The sequence below is a fragment of the Tenrec ecaudatus genome, chromosome 14 (assembly GCF_050624435.1).
Source record: "Tenrec ecaudatus isolate mTenEca1 chromosome 14, mTenEca1.hap1, whole genome shotgun sequence".
NCBI classification, from domain to species: Eukaryota; Metazoa; Chordata; class Mammalia; order Afrosoricida; family Tenrecidae; genus Tenrec; species Tenrec ecaudatus.
The window spans coordinates 30,790,701-30,810,888 of NC_134543.1; the positions used below are offsets into that span (position 1 = coordinate 30,790,701).

At 44.3% G+C, this 20,188-nt stretch overlaps 2 protein-coding genes across 2 annotated transcripts in view; one reads left to right on the plus strand and one right to left on the minus strand.

The window, feature by feature from the left end:
- Positions 1–1,542: 1,542 nt before the first annotated feature.
- On the plus strand, positions 1,543–4,120 carry PNMA1 (PNMA family member 1). The gene has a single exon (XM_075531859.1). The coding sequence runs from the start codon at positions 2,325–2,327 to the stop codon at positions 3,384–3,386; it is 1,062 nt and encodes a 353-aa protein (XP_075387974.1). The 5' UTR covers positions 1,543–2,324; the 3' UTR covers positions 3,387–4,120.
- A 3,613-nt stretch (positions 4,121–7,733) lies between these two features.
- Positions 7,734–20,188, minus strand: part of DNAL1 (dynein axonemal light chain 1) — a 64,632-nt gene continuing 52,177 nt past the window's right edge. Inside the window, exons 7-8 of the mRNA XM_075530727.1 lie at positions 17,776–17,916; positions 7,734–12,477 (exon numbers count right to left, since the gene is read on the minus strand). Coding sequence (XP_075386842.1) covers positions 12,437–12,477; positions 17,776–17,916 — 182 coding nt within the window. The 3' untranslated portion in view covers positions 7,734–12,436. The remainder of the gene's footprint in view (positions 12,478–17,775; positions 17,917–20,188) is intronic.

Here is a 20,188-nt window from a genome sequence, read left to right on the forward strand (position 1 = left end):
CAGACCATGTCTGAAGTCTCGTACCCACCCCCCCAAGGAGATGGTGCCACCCGTACCAGCCTCCATGCCTTGAGCAGCCCCCCCTCCAGCTAAAGTACTTGCCCGCCCTTCTGCCGCTGTGCTTCGTGGGGTCCTCCCTGGCACAGAGGTCGTGTGCTGCTTCTGGCCAAAGGGAGCTCCTACCTTAACTGCCTCAACGACCCAAACTCTTCTCATGTGCCAGATGTTCAGATGAACGAGGGAGGGATACCGCACATCCTCCAGCCTCAGGGGTCTGTGTGTTCACCGGGGCTTACTTTTCTGGGTTGGTATTTATTACCAAATTGGCAAGCCTAACTCCTTAGGTTTACAGAAAGTATACATATTTTTATAAGAAAAAACCGATTCTGTGCCCTCCCCACATTTTGCTGTGTTAATAAGATTTGCCTTTAACACAATTCGCAGCTGTGTCGCCTTTTCCTCATTAGTCTTTAGGTGGAAGGCCTTGTTGGAGGGGACAGCACAGGAACAGCCTTGATAGCCTGTAATTATTGTATAAATATTTTAATAGCATATAAAGAAGTATATTCCTTTTATTTTGAAAAAAATCAGACACTGCCTTTTGTGTGTTTGCTGCCTGTGGCCCCCTTTTTTAAAAAGACTGTTACATATTACAATAGTGTACATATATATCTATAAATATTACCTCCTTTGCTGTACAGTTGTGATAGACCAGACTAAAGATTTTATTTTTTGTGTGCTTTTTATAAAAAAGAAAAAAATTAATACACTAAAGAAAATCTTGCTGATGTGATTGTAATGTACTTATGTAACTTATTTACTTTCGAATGCCCCTCTATATCTTTAAACCTTTTATTAAATAATGTTTTAAAAATTCAGTGAATGCTGTCTTCTTTTGAGGTGGAGGGGGTGGAGGGGAAGGCTCACCATTCAGGATTGACAGAAGTAGGCCTTGTTTTGTTTACAAAGGATGAACTTCACCAGACAGTTTCGAACCATAAGGATTATTCCAGCAGTGCCTTGTCCAGGGCAGAACAAGAGGGATAGCAGTGGTGTTGGCCTCGCTACATAGATGACGGAATAGAAATGTGTGAATGATCCTTTGGATACAGATAAATGCAATGGCTCACAAAAGCATATAAAAGGCACATGGCTAACAAGATCGTTTCACTGGGATGAAACATGGAGGAAGGGCCCAGGGAAGCTGAGGAGCTGAGCAGAACGTTTTCATCCGCAGCCCAGGTTGAGTGAGCAACCTGACTGCCGTGACAGGTGTATTTTTGAAAGTATCCTCCTAAATCCACTCGAGAATTATAACAAAAAGAAAAAAAAAGAGTGGTTGTTGGTGCTTAGCAGTATCCTTGTGAAAAACAAAAATATACATGTGAAAAAGGAAAGGCGCCTTAGGAGAGATCTGGGCCCCATAGCAACGGCTCGACCCGCCGGTCGCCGAAGTGCGCTGGTTTCGCGTCGCCCGGGACACTGTTGCCATGGCTACGCGGGAGCAGGGGGCGGGGCGGGCCGAAAGCCGCTCGGGGGGCTGGCGCCGCCCTCCACTGCGGCAGGAACCTCGGCTGGGCTCGGCTCGCTGCGGGCAGAACTCGCCTGCTGCCTCGGTGGCCGGAGCCGGCTGCCGCCCGGGCACTGCCACCGCGGCCGGTGCCCGCCTCCCCCGCCACAAGCCTTGTCTCCCCGCACTGCGTCCGCTTCCTCCGTCCTAGATCCTCAGCTGTCGCCCGCGAGTGCCCACCCGCGCAGGAGGGGGTTTCGGCGCCCGGGAAGAAGCCGCTGGCCAGCTGGTCCGGCCGCCGTCGCCTCGCGGCTTTCGGACAGCGTCCTCCCCGAGGGCGTCCGAGCCCTGGCCTGCCACGCAGCATCACGGCCAGTCTGAGGCCAGGCTCCGGCCGCTAACGCCCGCTCGACGCCCGGAGCCCCGCCAGCCGGCGACCACGCCCCAGGACTGCACCTCGGCGGCATCTCCGGCCCGCGGCTCCTGCTCCACACCTCCCCTCGCCCCCCCAGCTGCTGTGCGCTGCCCGAGACTCCCCGTGTGTCGGCGACAGACCCCGGCCCCGTCGCACCTGAGGCGCAAGATGGCGGCGACCGCGTGACTGAGCATCCAGTAGGCATCGCTCCAAGGACGCGCAGACGGCCTTAGGGGAGTACTTTGGGGAGCAGGGAGGAAGGGTGAGAGCCAGATCCTGGTGGTGTTTGTGCGTTGTGATTGCGTGAAACGTGCCTCCGCGAGGCTCTGGCGTTGTTCTGAGTCCGAGCCGAGAGAGAATTTGTATTTGTAGAATTGGTGCCAATTGAGAGGTGGGAAAATGGCGATGACCCTGTTGGAAGACTGGTGCAGGGGGATGGATGTGAACTCCCAGAGAGCCCTGCTGGTCTGGGGGATCCCAGTGAACTGTGATGAGGCTGAAATCGAAGAGACCCTCCGGGCTGCGATGCCCCAGGTGCCCTATCGAGTGCTTGGGAGAATGTTCTGGAGGGAAGAGAATGCGAAAGCAGCCTTATTAGAGCTCACTGGCGCCGCCGATTACGCCGTCATCCCCCGGGAGATGCCAGGCAAGGGAGGGGTCTGGAAAGTGGTCTTTAAGCCCCCGACTTCCGATGCTGAATTTTTAGAACGGTTGCACCTCTTTTTAGCGAGAGAGGGCTGGACCGTGCAAGATGTGGCCCGGGTCCTTGGGTTTCAGAACCCAGCGCCGGTCCCAGGCCCCGAAATGCCCGCAGAGATGCTAAACTACATTTTGGATAATGTGATCCAGCCTCTGGTTGAGTCCATTTGGTACAAGAAGCTGACGCTGTTCTCGGGGCGCGACATCCCTGGGCCTGGGGAGGAAACCTTTGATCACTGGCTGGAGCACACTAATGAGGTCATGGAGGAGTGGCAGGTGTCCGACCTCGAAAAGAGGCGGCGGCTGGTGGAGAGTCTTAGGGGCCCCGCCTCCGATGTCATTCGCATCCTCAAGACCAACAACCCTGCCATCACCACCACCGAGTGCCTGAAGGCGCTGGAGCAGGTGTTTGGGAGCATCGAGAGCTCCCGGGATGCCCAGGTCAGGTTTCTGAACACTTATCAGAACCCAGGGGAAAAGCTATCTGCTTATGTCATCCGCCTGGAGCCCCTGCTGCAGAAGGTGGTGGAGAAGGGGGCCATCGATAAAGATAACGTGAACCAGGCTCGCCTGGAGCAGGTCATTGCAGGGGCCAACCACAGCGGGGCCATCCGGAGGCAGCTGTGGCTGACCGGCGCTGCCGAGGGGCCGGCCCCGAATCTCTTCCAGTTGCTGGTGCAGATCCGCGAGGAGGAGGCCAAGGAGGAAGAGGAGGAGGCTGAGGCCGCCCTCCTGCAGTTAGGCCTGGAGGGGCACTTCTGAGCCTTTGGAAACCGGGCCTTTCGCGCAGTCCTAGATCACAGCTGCTTTCCTTGTCTCTGTCCGTGATTTGGCTTAGTCTGTGGTTTTCAGGGGGCAGCCAGGCCTACTTCTTCGTGTAACCTTAGTGAAATCGTGCGAGCCAACCGTGGAAGCTGCTCTATTCTCATAGTGCCCCCCACCCCCTACCCCCTGCTGAAACGCCCAGGGCACGTTTGGGACACGTGCTCAGTGTAAGGTGTCATCCTCAGTTGTGAAAAAAACAAACCAGTGAAGCTGTGACACTTCCCGTTGAGGTAATCTAATGAGAAAATGCATGTTCCGACATTTAGCACAGGACCGGTTCAGAGGCATTCTCATAAAAATGTGACAGTTGTTAGTGGATCATTTTCTGTGTTTACTGATTTGATATTATTAGTTAACTTGCAGATGCAAATTTTCCATTTCTCATCTTTAAACACCTGGATCAGTGTAATTGAAAAAGTATTCTAAGACTACAACATGGAGTATTAGAAAAATACTGTAATTATAGTGTTGTGTAAATCGAGTTTTTCACTGTATAAGATACAGATAGGAATTGCATGGAAGCCTGATAAGAAGACCCTGTTAGGGTAACCCATTTCCCCATTTCAAATCTTTCGTCATGAATTGTTCTCCTTGTTCATGCCAATTTTTAAGTGTTCTAAGTTTGAAGGTATTGAATTAGATGTATACTAATAAAAGCATTTCAAAAAGTCTTACTGTCTTCTAGTTTTATATTTTTCTTGTAATTAAGCTCTCTATATCTTTTGTTTTTTTTAAGATTTTCCCATCTTGCTAAAAGTAAAAAGCAACCAAACCATTATCTTTTTATTCTTTACACCAAATTATGGATTTAAATGATAATTTCATATTCCATTTTACATGTTCCCTCAAGGCAAATACTAGAAGATAACAAACATGATAGTCACTACAAAATTTTAGGAAATTTTACAATGGGTAATTTAGGACAAGGCCTGTGATCCTTTTTAAAAATCTCTTCTTAGCTAAATGCTTTTTCCCCTGAAGAAATAACTGACTCATTACACCTGTGGGAAATGGTTTCCGTTTCATGGCAGCCATTTTAAACCAGGAACTTAAAGGCAAATAAGGCCTGGACACATGATTATTTGGCTGCAGATTCTCACTGAGTTCCTCTATTTAGATTCATATGAATTAAGTGGGTTTTTCCCCCCTCCTGATAGTAAGGGTTAGGTTCCAGCAGGTTCACCTCACAAAGCGCAAACTTTATATACCGGGTCAAATACGATGTGGTCTTCCAGATTCTTCTGTGTACTCATGCATGTCCTCACTTCTGTACCATGATGTAGGTACTGCCTCGCCATTCCCTGACAAACACTTGGCATGTCCCCACCCAACTTGGCTGTACATAACCCGCCGCCCACTGGCACGCAGTCACACGCATGCCACTTTAACCATCACACTCGCCCGCGCCGTCCAACACTCCCAACATGCCTTCCTCCACGGCACTCCGACGCTGTACCACATGTAGCACACGCAGGACTCCGCCTCCACCTCACACTCCCACTCAGCCCACCACGGATATGTACACATTAAGTCTCCCCGCTCACAAAGCAGCCCGCCACAGTGCATGTGTTCATGCCTCCACAAATGGACAGGTTCTTAAAAACAGGCTAATCTTTTCCACCCATTGTAGGTATCCTCCCACCTCAATGTGTAGGGTTATACTTTATAAGAACAACTAACTGTGGACAACTACTTGCCCTTGAATGTTATATAACTTTGTCCTCACTTTGAAAATGATTGAGGCAATTCCTACTCACAAATTCTTCTAGCACAAGGACCTTCACTTGCAGATGCAGTTTTTAAGTCATTGCAAAGGCGTTTATAGCCTTTTCCTGAAATCAAGGCTAAATAAATGGTTGCACCGGTTTCGAGTTACCATATATACTCGAGTATAAGCTGACCCAAATATCAGCCCAGGCACCAGGTTTTACCACAAAAAACTGCATTAAAAATGTGCTGGACGAACCCACCCAAGGGGAGGGTATTGTTTATATCTCCACAGGGAAAGAGGGACCAGACTTTAACCCAATGCTCCAAGATGTGAATGCAACATACTGGCATGAAGCAGGGAGCCAGTAGAGAGGTCTGAGGCCAACTCCAATCTGAATTATGTGTAGTGGACAGCTGCCCCTCCCCCCAGAAGAATTTACTTCAGAGGACAGCACTGAAGCTACAGCTCAGGGAGAGGGACATGTCTGATCAGAGCACATGGGAGCAAATGAAGGGGGAGGAAGAGAAAGTGGAGCATATCCTGACCCACCAAACCTTAAGGACAATATCCCTGCTCAGAGCAGCCAATGCACAGAGAGGACCATATGGCTGGCTCCACTATGAGACACAACATCCTTCACTGACCCATAGCCCTGCAAGGGATAACACTGGAGACACCGTGTGGGAATTGCTCCTGATCTGACTCCACCACACCAAGGCAAAACACTGAGGGTGTGCAACAGAACAGCAAGGGGAGCAGAGCAAGGAAGTCCTGAGGGAATATCAACAATAGGCTTTGGGGCCAGAGGTTGGCCCCCCCATCAGACTCAACCGGAAAACACTCCTAAAGGTCAACAAATACCATGAACTATTTACAAGCTTTTTATGTTGTTGTTTTCTTTTGTCACTTTGTTTTGCTCTGTCTTGTTTCTTTGTGCATATTATTATCTCTGCAGGTCTATCTAGATAAGAGGCTGGATCAACATTCTGGAGGAGAAAACAACAGGACCGATGGTTCCCAGGGGACATGGGATAGAGGGAGGTGGGAATAAGGAAATGGTGATAACCAACCCAGGAACACAGGAACAACAAGTGATCCAAAATCAGTGGCGAGGAGGGTGTGAGAAGCCCGGTAGGGATTGATCAAGGGCAATGGAACCATAACTGAGAGGAATGATTGAAACCCAAGTGAAAGCTGAGCATGATAGTGGGACAAAAGGAAAGTAAAAGGAAACAGAGGAAAGCTCTAGGAGGCAAAGGGCGTTTATAGAGGTCTAAATACAGCCATGTACATATGTAAATTATTTATATATGATGATGGAGAAATAGATCTATGTGCATATATTTATAAGCTTAGTATTAAGGTAGCAGATGGACATTGGGCCTCCACTCAAGTATTCCCTCAATGCAAGAACACTTTGTTCTGTTAAATTGGCATTCCATGATGCTCACCTTCCCAACATGATCGCTGAAGACAAATGTGTGCATAAGCAAATATGGTGAAGAAAGCTGATGGTGCCCGGCTATCAAAAGATACAGTGTCTGGGGTCTTAAAGGCTCAGAAGCAACAAAGCCCACATGGAAGAAGCATACCAGCCTGTGTGATCACGAGGGGTCGAAGGGATCAGGTTATCAGGCATCAACAAAAAAAAATCATATCATTGTGAATGAGGGGCAGTGCAAATTGAGAATCCAAAGCCCAACTGTAGGCAATCTGACATCCCCTTACAGAAGGGTCGCGGGGAGGAGACGAGCCAGTCGGTGCAGTATAGTAACGATGAAACATAAAACTTTCCTCTAGTTCTTAAATGTTTCCTCGCCCACATTTCCACTATCATCCCAATTCTTCCTTACAAATCTGATGACCAGAGGATGTACACTGGGTACAGATGGGAACTGGAAACAGAGGAAATTCAGGACAGATGATTCCCTTCAGGACCAGTAGTGAGAGTGGCAATACTGGGAAGCTAGAGGGAAGGTGGGGTAGAAAGGAGGAACCAATTACAAGGTTCTATATATAACCTCTTCCCTGGGGGACGGAAGACAGAAAAGTGGATTGAGGGAGACATTGGACAGTGTAAGATATGACAAAATAATAATTTATAAATTATCAAGGGTTCATGAGGGAGGGGCAGTGGGGAGGGAGGGGAGAAAAGAGGAGCTGATACCAAGGGCTCAAGTGGAAAGCAAATGTTTTGAAAATGATGAGGACAACAATTTTGTGCTAGAAAATTTGGCTTATACGCGAGTATATACGGTACTTACAAATCAATTTAAAAACACTGTGGATGGATCATGTTTATAATCTAATCCGGGAATTGCCTGTAACTGCACAGACTCTCTATTTGATATGACAGAGAGCAGCATTTCTCTCTATGCTGAGAAAAAAATCTGCTTTGCATTCGTGAGTGGCAACAAGAAATGCAACATCATAACCTTTGGATTATGAAGTCGAATCTATGTGCACCTTTATGAGAAGCAGAAACCCATCTGAGCATCATCCGGCTTCAGCTGAAACGCAAAATCTGTGCTGGCAGAATGTGTCATGTCAGTAGCATAAACAACATAAAGACCTTTTCTTAGAAAACAATACAATTTATTACTATTTTAAAACAAGTCTCACAAAATAACATTCAGAAAATCAACATTTCTAAATAATTTAACACAATAAGTTTAGTCATAAGTCATGCTACAAAATTCCTGTGTATAAAAGATTACCAAAGTATTCATAGATATTAAAATGTTCTTCAGATTGGAGTTGGTTTTAAAAGCCAAAGATTCTGGAATGACGCTGGGTCCTCCTGGCTGCCACCCTGCGGAAGCAGCTGACTTCTTGCATGTTCTCTTCGGCTGACCACCCCCAGGCCCTGGGATGGACCTAGCACTCTAAGGCAATAGCACTTCAGAGGCAGGCACCCCACTGACCAGAGAAGCAACGAGCTTCCTACCCACAGAACACTAGCCATCCTTGAGCCACCATCCAAATATCTGTAATCTAGATGCAGGAAAGATAACTCAAGTTTTCTGAGTAGACAAGAAGGTGGCACCAAGCACGGAATTCCTGACAGACAGCGGCCTTGCAAGTGGGCGGTGAACCACTTGGGGGAGATTTCTCTCTAACCTCCATGGGCCGACTAGGTATTTGCCCTCTGCCCATTGAGAGGACGTACTTTCTATCAATATCCAGTTCATCATTTTAAAGTGCAAATCTACTGAAAAATCTTTTACTCACCCTCACCCAGTTACATATGCAAGATCATAATTTGATTGGCTGGTTCCTCTCCAACCTGCCCAATATGGGAAACTATTTCGAATCCAGTTATGACTTTTCCAAGTGTCAAGGGAAAGCTCTGCCTCAATGTATCTTGGATAGAAAGAGGTGAGGCTAAGTCTATTTCTTTCTCTCGGTTACCTTCTCGGTAGTCACTGATTGATTAAAAGGCAGGAAGAGATCGATTTCTAAAAGTTCAGTGATTTTAAACATAACACTTTTTCTCTATTGCACCTATTTTACATTTTTACCACAAAACAGAAACAATGAGACGCATGCTAGAGTGAAGAGGCAGGCATCTGGTCACAATAGCTGTGTCAGAAGCACCAATGCTGCTGCACTGCATCTCTCTTAGACCCATCTTGGGTTATCTACAGACGCATTCAGCAGCCCCAGGAAAGAACTGTCTGGCAAAAGGTGAGTTGCGGTTATCAGTTTTCTACTTTTACCAATACCTACAGTGTATAAAGGTCAGTGAACGGACCATCTGCCTGCAGTCAGACACGAAACTCCTCTGCTTCTCAGCAGGGAGTTGATACTGACCCAGTTTTTATAGATAAATGATTACATCCACCCTTTTGGTGCCCTCCCCTTGGCCGTGCAGTCTATGGACAACCCAGCTGCAAGGTTCTGGGCTACAGAGATGGCTACCTTCAACTCTCCTAACATCAGGAGAACAGATTGACTGTCAAGATCATGTCTCCTTGTTTTGCTTAAGCCTACTGCTGAGAAGTATCAGAATAGACACCTATTCAAGTCAAAATGTCTCTTCCCACATAGAAACCAAATTAAAGTGTTTCCATTTGAGGAGGTGATTTAGTAACCATGCCCAGTTATCATGATCAGACATTCTTCTGATCACACCCAAATCGATAATGACAACAGTTAATTTTTATACATGATTGCCAAATTTTACACGGTGTATTTATGTATTTAATAACTGGTACTGTCTGGAATTCTGCACCAGTGAATGACAAAGAACGATGAGCCAAAGCACATTCAAAATGTACAGCTGCAGAGACAAGGCGAAATCTATGATAAAGTTGGATTCTGTTGATGTTGAGAGAGAGGTAGGTTAATGACCACTGTCTTAAGATAAGCAATAATGCTAGGAAATAAGCTGAGATAAGCAGGGTGGGGGTGAATAAAAAGTTGACTTCTCCAGCCCTGAATTTCTAATGGCTCCTGTGAAAGGAGCAATACAAAAGAGGGAATCCTAGTGGCCCTTTCCTTCTAGCCATCAAGAGTAAATGCATCACCTCTGGCATGCACTATAATCAGGCGGCATCCGGCTACAGAGTGAAAATGGATGCGCTGGCCCAAAGCAATGTTGCTCTAACGTCTACAGCGCTGCTTCTCCACTTGCATGACTTTGCCCAACCTGCGCCCCGCTCCTCAGGGGCAGAGGGAAGTGTCTGGAGACATTTTTGGTTGTGACAGTTGGGAAGTGGATATTACTGACAGCTTGTAGGTAGAGACCAGGGATACTACTAAAATTTACCAACAATACACAGGATAGCCACCCACAGCAAAGCCCAAAATGTCAATAGAGCCACGGTTGAGAAGCTCTGGTTTAAAGATACGAACGCTTATTACCAAAGAACACAAATATATCTTGAGACCTGGTCAAGTAGATTGGCCATAGACTTAAAGGTTGGGAACACAGAAAATCTGATTTTCTTAGTATAGGAAAATCAAACTTCCTGTGATAAATTTAAATGATTCCAAAACTGACAAGAAGACACTTAACCGATCCACTCAGATAGCCTAGTGCTTTAAAGCAGGAACACTGGACGGCCTATTCCCAGGGGTCAAATGTCTAGTTAAAGCAGCACAAATCTAAGCGCTGAGTATCAGCTAACATCACAGCAGTCACAGCAGGCAAAGCGAATTGAGAGAATATCCTGAACTTTCCTCCATTCCCTAATAGGGTTCTGGCATTAAAACCATGGAAGGATGCACAGAAAGTCCTCAAATATTTGTTGAGTACAAATGAAAATGATTTGTGAGTGTGTGTGTGTGCGCGCGCGCGCGCGCATGCGTGTGAGAAAAGGACATAGAAAAGCACCCTAGATTTCTGAGAACTACAAGATATTAAAAGATACTACAGAATTCAGAAAAACCAAACACCAAAACTTTTAGCCACGTTACAAGTAAATTCAGTATGAAGTAATCCATTCCCTATCATATTCATTTCCAAGATAACTTTTAGAAAATTCACCCACATAGCAATATGGCTTTAAGCGTGCCTACTGGATGAAGTGCAAACTATAAGCAAAGATCGTCTTCCCTCTCAGCCCGTGAACCTTAAATGTCAAGAGGAACAACGAACGGCTCACTACCCTGCAGTTCACAAAGAGCTTTGAAAGTTGTAAGCCAGTCAGAAAGCAAAGATTTACTGTCAGAGAGGAAGGAAACTGAAAAACGTGTGGGACTAAATTCTTCCTCTTGTTGTTGATATTGAGAGCTGATTGTCAAAGCAGTGGTCCCTTTGATCCGAATGACCCTTAGAGAAATCAAGTGATTGATTCTATTTCAAATGACAGCGGACAACTTCTGAAACCCAGGACTACTTACACAAATGCTTTTTAAAAATAACTCTCCCCCTTTTAACTATGTGGACAGGGAAGTAAGAACCAATAGTCTCTAGCTGAGGAACTTGAGGCACAATGTGGCAGAGGGTTCCTGGCTTTTTTTTTTTTAAACCTGTCATCTATTAGTGATTTAGGCATGGCCTGCTATGGACTTCAACTGGGCACGGATTAAAAATACCTTTCATTTTCCAGAGTGAGAAATACCATACAATTTTGACCTTACCTGCTCAATTCTAAACTCTGCCTTCATTGCTTTGCAATTTTTAGGTTGAAACCCTACAATGCTTCACAAAGGCAAGCCTCAAAAAGACAGCCATTTGCCTGGAACCTCATAATGAAGCATCTCACCATCTCTCTTCTCCTTGTATCCACTTACCTGACACATTTAAAGCGCTGCTTTATGAAGAACTTCTCAAAAAATATATTTTGAAATACTTAGTATCATTTTAAAACTCTTTCTTGTACGTTCTATACCCTTATAACCAGAACCATCACATTCCCCAAACGAGAAGGTCACCAGGGTCACTAAGGCAAATTTGACATCTCTATCTGCCGATCTCTATCTAGGGTAGGGGTTCAAACACAGACACTCCTTAAACTAAAGGAATTACAAACCAAAAATGTGCCACGGCCAGAGTCACATGAGTAACATGACCACATTATTGGTGAAGGAATGATCATAACAGTGTTTTCACCACTGACTCAGATCATAAAATGACTGTGTACACTGACTTGAATTGCCCACACATGTAGATTCCAGTTGATAATACAAAATTTTTATCAAACACAAAAAGTAAATACAACATGGGCTATACAATCTTCATGATATTCAATGTGCCTTGTTTTCACCAAACTTAATTAAATTGGAGTTTGGATTCCTGGGTCAAGGGCTGCACTGTTATTTATACGAGGAGCTCTGCCTGTCACCTTGACTGCCCTCGGAACCAAAGGCCTGACACGTCTGTGCTTCTAATTCACCTCGTAAGAGGCTGAACATTCCATAAAGACGGTCTACAGAGACAAAGGTTAAGTGTATCCTTGAAACACCTGCTTTAAAAACTCAATAAAGAACCAAAATTGTTCCTCTGTTGTTATAATAACTGGTCTACGATAGATTGGTCTGCAAAAGGCTTCAATAGACGGGACCACAGCATATAACTGGGACTGAAGACAGAAATGGAAAATGTGTAGTTTCTGAGAAGAGGGCTAGAATCCATAAAGTGGGGCTATCGTTTTAAAGATGACACACTATTTGAACAGGTTATGAGACAGAAAAAAGGAAGGACTGACAATTTGTTGTTTCTTAAGAACCTTTTGACCCACACACAATCTTTAACGTAGACAATGATATAAAACTTATCTACTGTGATCATCACATTGAAATAAATTAATATGAAGCAAAAAGTGTGATGTTAGTTTTCTTCTTCCTCATCTTCTTTAATTACTGGGGTACCTAAAAGAAAAAAAACAGACATTTCTGGTCATTTTCAACAGATGGTTAACATTCTCAGTGAAGAGATTTTCCTTTCACTCCAGGAACACCGAGACGCTGTGAAGGGTGCCATACGAATAGGAATTCCATAAGCTCTTCCTTCTCAACCCTACCAACTGCCTCGCAAGAAAATGCTCAAATGGATTCTCCTAAGTACGTGTTACTGTTCTTCTACCCATAGGAGGGATTGCACATAAAACTGTCGTAAATGGCAGGCAGGAAAACAAAGTCAGCCCTGTACTCATTAGAAACCTTGCTTGCCTGAAAACTGAATGTGGTGATGAATGCACAACTCTTTTTAAGAAGATGAATCTAGTGAATTGTATGGTGTGAATTACATGTCAATAAATCTGTGCTGCTGTTGTCCGCAAAAAACCCAAACAAACCAAAAACCTTGCTTGCATGTTAAACATGATTAAGTATTCTTCATTTTCCACCTTGAAATGTAAAATTCCAGTGTTACTGGAACTTGAATTTTTATGTGAAATCCTCCAACTATTCAACAGTGAGAATTTTTTTTTTACAAGAACTGCAGAGAAAACAAAATGCAACCACAGATCCTATCTGGGCCAAGGCCCACCCATTTCTGACTTCTAGCACTTTTAAGCCTACCCCCAATTTGATCCCAGCCAACCATCTTGTCTAACCATTCAGCCATTTACCCTCTACCCTTGCTGAATTGTCAACTCATTATTTTCCCAACTCACTGTGCACACTCTTTTCTCTGGACTCTTGATGAACAGAGTCCCTCCATCTTGGAATGTCCTCCCAAATTGTTTTCCTATCTAAATCCTAGCCTCACTCAAGGATTAAGTCCTCTGCGATACCTTCCCAGATGTCGATGTATGTTCTTTATGGCAGTGAGAGCATAGCTTGGCCTCGATCCCCCACAGCACCTGTGTCCTTCAACTTCGATGCAGAGAGAGAGACAGAAGAACCAAGAGCATGAATGGAAGGCAGGGCGGCGAGGGGAGAGAAGGGCTGAGGGTCAAGCAAGTCTTAACCACAGAGGACCAAGTCCCGTGTTGTCGATGTGAACATAGAATATGGGTATGACCTTAAACTGTAAACAAGGAATATGGATAAGATTTTAAACTGTTGAGGGAAAGCAAACAGTCCCAGTCTCCCTGGGGGTATTGTAGAAACCTCCCCCCCCCCTAACTACGGTGAGGGAATGGAAACAACACTGGCAGTGTTCCCGAAGTATGTGATCCTGTTCTCTGGGGGCACTGGACAGATCCAAATGAAAAAGTCAGACTCCCTGCTATGCATTTTAACTCCTAGTGACCCTATAGGACAGAACAGAACTGCCCTTGTGGATTTCCAAGACTGTAATTAAAAAAAAATTTTATTGGGGGATGTTACAGCTCTTATAGCAATCCACACATCAATTGCATCAGGCGCATTTGTACATCAACATTTCCAAAACATTTTCTTTCTACTTGAGCCCTTGGTATCAGCTCCTCTTTTTTGCCTCCCTCTCCCACCCTCCCACCATCGCGAACCCTTAATAAATTATAAATTATTATTATTTTCATATCTTATGCCATTTGCTGTCTTCCTTCACCCACATTTCTGTTGTTTGTCCCCCTGGGAGGGGGAGTTAAATGTCGATCACTAGGATCAGTTCTCTCTTTCTTCCCCTTCTCCCCACACCTTATCCTACCCTCATGATATCACTACTCTCATTACTGTTCTTGAAGGATTTATCTGTCCTGGATTCTGTGTGTTGAGAGCTCTTAGCTGTACCAGTGTACATGCTCCAGTCTAGCTGGATTTGTAAAGTAGAACTGGGGTCATGATAGTGGGGCGGGGGGTAGGGATAGGGGAGGAGGAAGCATTAAAAAACCAGTGGAATGCACCACACCGAAGCAAAACACTAAGGACGTGCAACAGAACAGCTAGGGGAGCAGAGCAAGGAAGTCCCGAGGGAATACCAAAAAATAGACTTTGGGGCCAGGGTGTGGCACCCCATCAGACTCAACTGGAAAACACTCCCAAAGGTCAACAAACAGACCTGGAACTATTAACAGGCTTTTCTTTGTCATTTTTTGTTTTCTTTTGTTGCTTTGTTTTTCTCTGTCTTGATTTTGTACATATTATTATCTCTGCAGGTCTATCTAGATAAGATAGGTGGGATAAACAATCTGGGGGGGACATGAGAGAGGAGGTAGGGGAAAGGAAGTGGTGTTAACAAACCCAGAGACAAAGGAACAACAGGTGATCGAAAATCGGTGGTGAGGAGGGTATAAGAAGCCCGGTAGAGGCTTGATCTAGAGCAATGTAACCGAGAAGAATTATTGAAACCCAAATGAAGGCTGAACATTATAGTGGGACAAGAGGAAAGTAAAAGGAAATAGAGGAAAGAACTAGGAGGAAAAGAGCATTTATAGAGGTCTAAATATAGGCACGTACATATGTAAATATATTTATATAGGATGACGGAGAAATAGGTCTATGTGCATATATTTATAGGTTTAGTATTAAGGTAGCAGATGGGTGGGAAACAGCGAGATTTCTCCCAAGTTGTCTCCCCAAATATATTCCAAACTTAACTGCTTGCTACACATGGCAGATGACTGACTATACACTTGGAGATCAACAGAAGTAGGTTAGGGGTTATCCTCCCTAAGGGCTATCAGTCATCTAGAGCAAGCAGTCACCACTGTTTATCCCACAACAAGTAGGGCCCACTCCCTTCTGATAAGGATAGTAGTAAATTGTTTCCCTGAAGGAGAGCCCAGGGAGGTCAAGTCCACTCCAGGGTGACCAAGGTTAGGCCGCCATCATGAATCTAGGGTCCGCCCTTCCTGTCATATGTATATCCCTAGTCCTTCCCCTTCCTAGCATGTGCACACCCCTAGCTCATCCCTTCCTGTTACCTCTATGCCCATTGTATATCCCCCTCCTATTGCTTGTATTGTCTATTGTACAGCCCCTGTCTGTAACGTGTGTGGTTACCTGTAATCATGCCCCCTATGTAGATATAAGCCTTGGTTAGCAAATAAATTCTCTCTCCTGCTCTCTCTCCTGGCTTCTCTGCCAGACCTGGGTGTTGACCTCGCTGTTGAGATCATGGCCATCCAGGAGGTGAGCATGCTACTATGAAATGTGTATGACTCCATTATTTCAATCTCTCTTCTATCTCTCCTTATTCTCTAGGACTTTATTGTAATCTTTATATATCTCAACCATATAATTGCACTTACTGAACCCTCGATGAGAGACTGACTTTCCCCACACAGATGGACATTGGGCCTTCGCTGAAGTACTCCCTCAATGCAAGAACACTTTGTTCTATTAAATTGGCATTCCATGATGCACACCTTCCTGACACAATCGCTGAAGACAAATGTGTGCATAAGCAAATGTGAAGAAAGCTGATAGTGCACCGCTATCAAAAGCTATAGCACCTGGGGTCTTAAAGGCTTGAAGATAAACAAGCGGTCATCTAGCTGAGAAGCAACAAAGCCCACATGAAAGAAGCACACCAGTCGGTGTGATCATGAGTTATTGATGGGATCAGGTATCAGGCATCAAAGAACAAAAAATCATATCATTGTGAATGAGGGGAAAGTACAGAGTGGGGACCCAAAGCCCATCTGTAGGCAACTGGACATCCCCTTACAGAAGGATCACAGAGAAGAGACCAGCCAGTCAGGATACAGTGCAGCAATGATTTACATATACAACTTTCCTCTCGTTCTTAAATGCTTCCTCCCACCCCCACCCCCACAACTATCATGATCCCAATTTTACCTTACAAATCCAGCTAGACCAGAGGATGTACATTGGTACAGATAGGAACTGGGAACACTGGGAATCCAGGACAGATGATCCCTTCAGGACCAGTGGTGAGAGTGGTGATACCAGGAGGGTGGAGGGAAGGTGGGGTAGAAAACAGGAACCAATTACAAGGATCTACATAGAACCTCCTCCCTGGAGGATGGATAGCAGAAAAGTGGGTGAAGGGAGACACTGAACAGTGTAAGACATGACAAAATAAAAATAATTTATAAGTTATCAAGGGTTCATGAAGGAGGGAGCGGGGAGGGAAGGGAAAATGAGGAGCTGATATCAAGGGCTCAAGTAGAAAACAAATGTTTTGAGAATGATGATGGCAACAAATATACAAATGTGCTTGACACGATGGATGGATGGATGAATGGGTGGATTGTGATAAGAGTTGTATGAGCCCCCAATAAAATAATTTTTAAAAAAAGAATAAGAAGAACCAGAGTGATGTTGTGTGTGTCAGAGGTGCTACACTGCACTCTGGCTGACTCATTCCTTCCTGTGACCTTTCTGTGAGCAAGAGTATAAATCTTTACAGGAATAGAAAACCTCATCTTTTACCAGGAGAGCAGCTGATAGTTTTGAACTGCTGGCCTTGCTGTTAGCAGCCCAACACATAGTGTACTACACCACCAGAAGTCCTGAATGACTTAGGGGGCGGTAGGGTGCTACAAAAGTAGATACCTACTTTATTCATTGTCAGGGAGCGCTGAGTAATTTAATTTTGTCCTGAAAAGGGGGCAGTAGGTCAAATAAGTTTGGGAATCTATGTCTTAGAGGAAAGTCAGGAAAAAGGTCCAGTTCACACCATATACACCTCATCTAGCTGAGTGAAGGGCAACATCCTGAGAAGAAAAATATGCATTTGACATATGATATGGTATATTAAATGGTTTTCTTGAGGTATTTTCTTTCTACTGATTCAGTCAGGTAGGGTAGTGTGCTCTGGATACCACTGTCTCAGTAGAAATAGTCCCTAACACTCTTAATTTTGAAAAGCCCAAGAAGACCGCTGAAAAGATGAGCATTTTTAAAGTGACACAAAACAATGTGCAAGAGAAGGAGGGGAAAGCCGAGGGATATCTATTGGCACAAAGACCAATCTTAAATAGGAAAGAGAGAAATGAGAAAGTAAGGCTAAGCACTATCGTTTTCACCTAACCGAAAAACCTGCTTACCAAGCAAGATAAAAACATTATGACTTCAGAATGAGAAGTTTTTGGTATAAGGATAATCTCATGCCAGTCTACACATCCTAGGAGTTTTATTTTCCACTGTGACCTAAACCTGGAGCATGAAATTTAATATGGGCAGAAATGGCCGTGGAGAGATTCGAGACAACCTATCTGTTTTTTAAGCTTTGTTTCTTTTTTGTTATTTCATGCCACAAATCTGATTCTTATTCATATGACATGATGAAAACATTTCCAAGCTGGGTCCAAGCTGCTGCTCAGAGTCACTCACCATCTAGCTTTTTCAGTCGGGGCACTCTCTTGGTTGCTTCATCGATCCAGTTCCCTTCCGCAGAGTGTTTCTCTTCCAAGGGATTACCCACAAATACCAGGTCCTCCAGGCATGGCAGTTCTGCCAGTTTCACAAATTCAGCTACAAGCACAAAGAATAGACTCAGTCTGAAAATGGCAGGTTTTACTGTTAAAATCTTTGGGGTTGAACTCTAATATTACTAATCCTCAATTTGTACTTATGCAGGACAATTCCATTTTGAAGGCAGTTCTGCAAGTCATACCAGATGAAGTTAATCCCTGAAGACATCAGGGAGAGAGAGGAAAAAGAAGACACATCTCTCCCGTGGTTATGCTAACTGTGGTAAGTTTTGGTCAGCTTTGTTGGGATAGGACTCTTGGTGGTTTGGTAGTTCCTCATGTGACCCAACACAACAGTCAGCTCCATAATGGGATCTGCTATGAATAGCCAATGAGCTGTAAGAAGATTGGGATAGAATGCAACTCTCTCACTCAGGTCACAGCCCTGAGGCAACTGAAGTTTCCTCAAGAGTATAAGGGTATGCTGTGGAAAAGCTTGTTTTCTGCTGGGCCTGGATCCCACATCGGGTTCATTGACCTGCACATTTTTGGACTTGAGTCAATGGCCTGCCATATTGCCTGCCAATCACAGCACCTACCAGCAACCTGCCACCTGACTTACTGACCTTGAATTCATCAGCCTCTGCAGACACCAGGCTGTGGGGTCTCAGATTGGGCTTGTTTGCTTGTACAACCACATGAACCATTTTCTTTATATAAAATTCTCTCTCTCTCTCTCTCTCTATATATATATATATATAAATAATATATATATATACACACACACATCCATATACACACATACAAATATATATGTACACATATACACACATCCACATATATGTGTATGTCACTGATTTTACTTCTCTAGAGAACCCAGCCAGCCTAACACCCTAACCACAACAATGGAATGAGAAGAAACAAGGTTCAGAATAAAAGAGAGCAACAAATGGATCTCCAGTGAAAGATTTCTGTGCTGCATCAGGGTAGACTAAATTGTCTTTATCTATTCTTTCATCTTTGAATTTTTTTGAGAATATACACAGTAAAACATAGACCGATTCACCAGTTTCTACACGCACAATTTATGGACATTGATTACATTTTTTGAGTTGTGCGACCATTTCACCTTCCTTTTCTGAATTCTTCCTCCCTCATTAATATAAACTCACGCTCCCTCCCCCCCCAGTATCCCATGATTCCGAGCTAAGATTTCTAATTGCTGCTGTCAATTTGGTCTCACAAAAATAATTCTTAAGATAGCATAATGGTTCCAGTAGACCCATTTAACAAGTTAAGGTAAACTAGTGCTTGCTTTGAGGATGATTTCAGGAGATATTTTGGATTTAAGGTTTCAAGGTTATCTCAGAGCAATAGTTTCAGGGTTCACACTGGCCACCAGACCTCTTTCTGTAATATAACGTTAACTGGGAAGTAGAAAAGAAGCACTGAATATGTCATTAGGCCAATTAACTGGAATGTTCTCTAGTCATGACCATACACCGCCAAACAAAGGAACTGAATTCTACAAGAGGGTACCCTTTAAAAAAAATTTTTTTAAAACAAAACAACCTTATCACCTTCAAAGAACTCTCCATTACACTTAATACATTTGTCAAGTCTGCGATTCCACTCTTGGAAACATTTTTCAAACTCATCTGTTTGACAGCACCTCTCTCATTTGTTTCTTCATCTCTTTTACATCGTCAAATAACTATCCTTTCATGTCCCACTTCATTCATGGAAACAAAAAAGTCACATGGAGAAAGGTCGGGTGAAGAAGGTGCTGGGGCAAGAGAGGCATGCTGTAATTTTTGCCAAAAACTGGCCCACTGAGATAGCTGCATGAGCAGGGGCATTGTGGTGCCCACCAGCCCCCCACCTGCCACAAGTCAGGCCTTTTTTGGTCATCAACTGTTATGTAATCTTTTCACAACCTCTAAATAGAAAGCTTGTTTAACAGTTTGACCTGATGGAATGAACACCAAATATACTACAAGTCGACATTTTTGTCCATTCAGGAAGTTGACGGACGTCCAGAATGAGGTATGTCATCTAGATATTGCACCTTTTTTGAAATGAGAAAACCACTGGTACACTTGCATTTTTCCCACAGCGCTGTCCTTGTTAGCGGTGTGCAACATCACAAGTTTCTGAGGCATTTTTTTCCCCAAGAAGGAAACAAAATTCCACAGCCACACACTGTTCTCTTAAATCAGCCATCACCAAAAAAAAAAAAAAACAAAGTTTGAGCGAAACTGCTTTTATGAAAAAATTCACTGTGACCAGAGAGAACCTTCCCAAGTGACACCAGAGCGAGATGCTCAATGCTC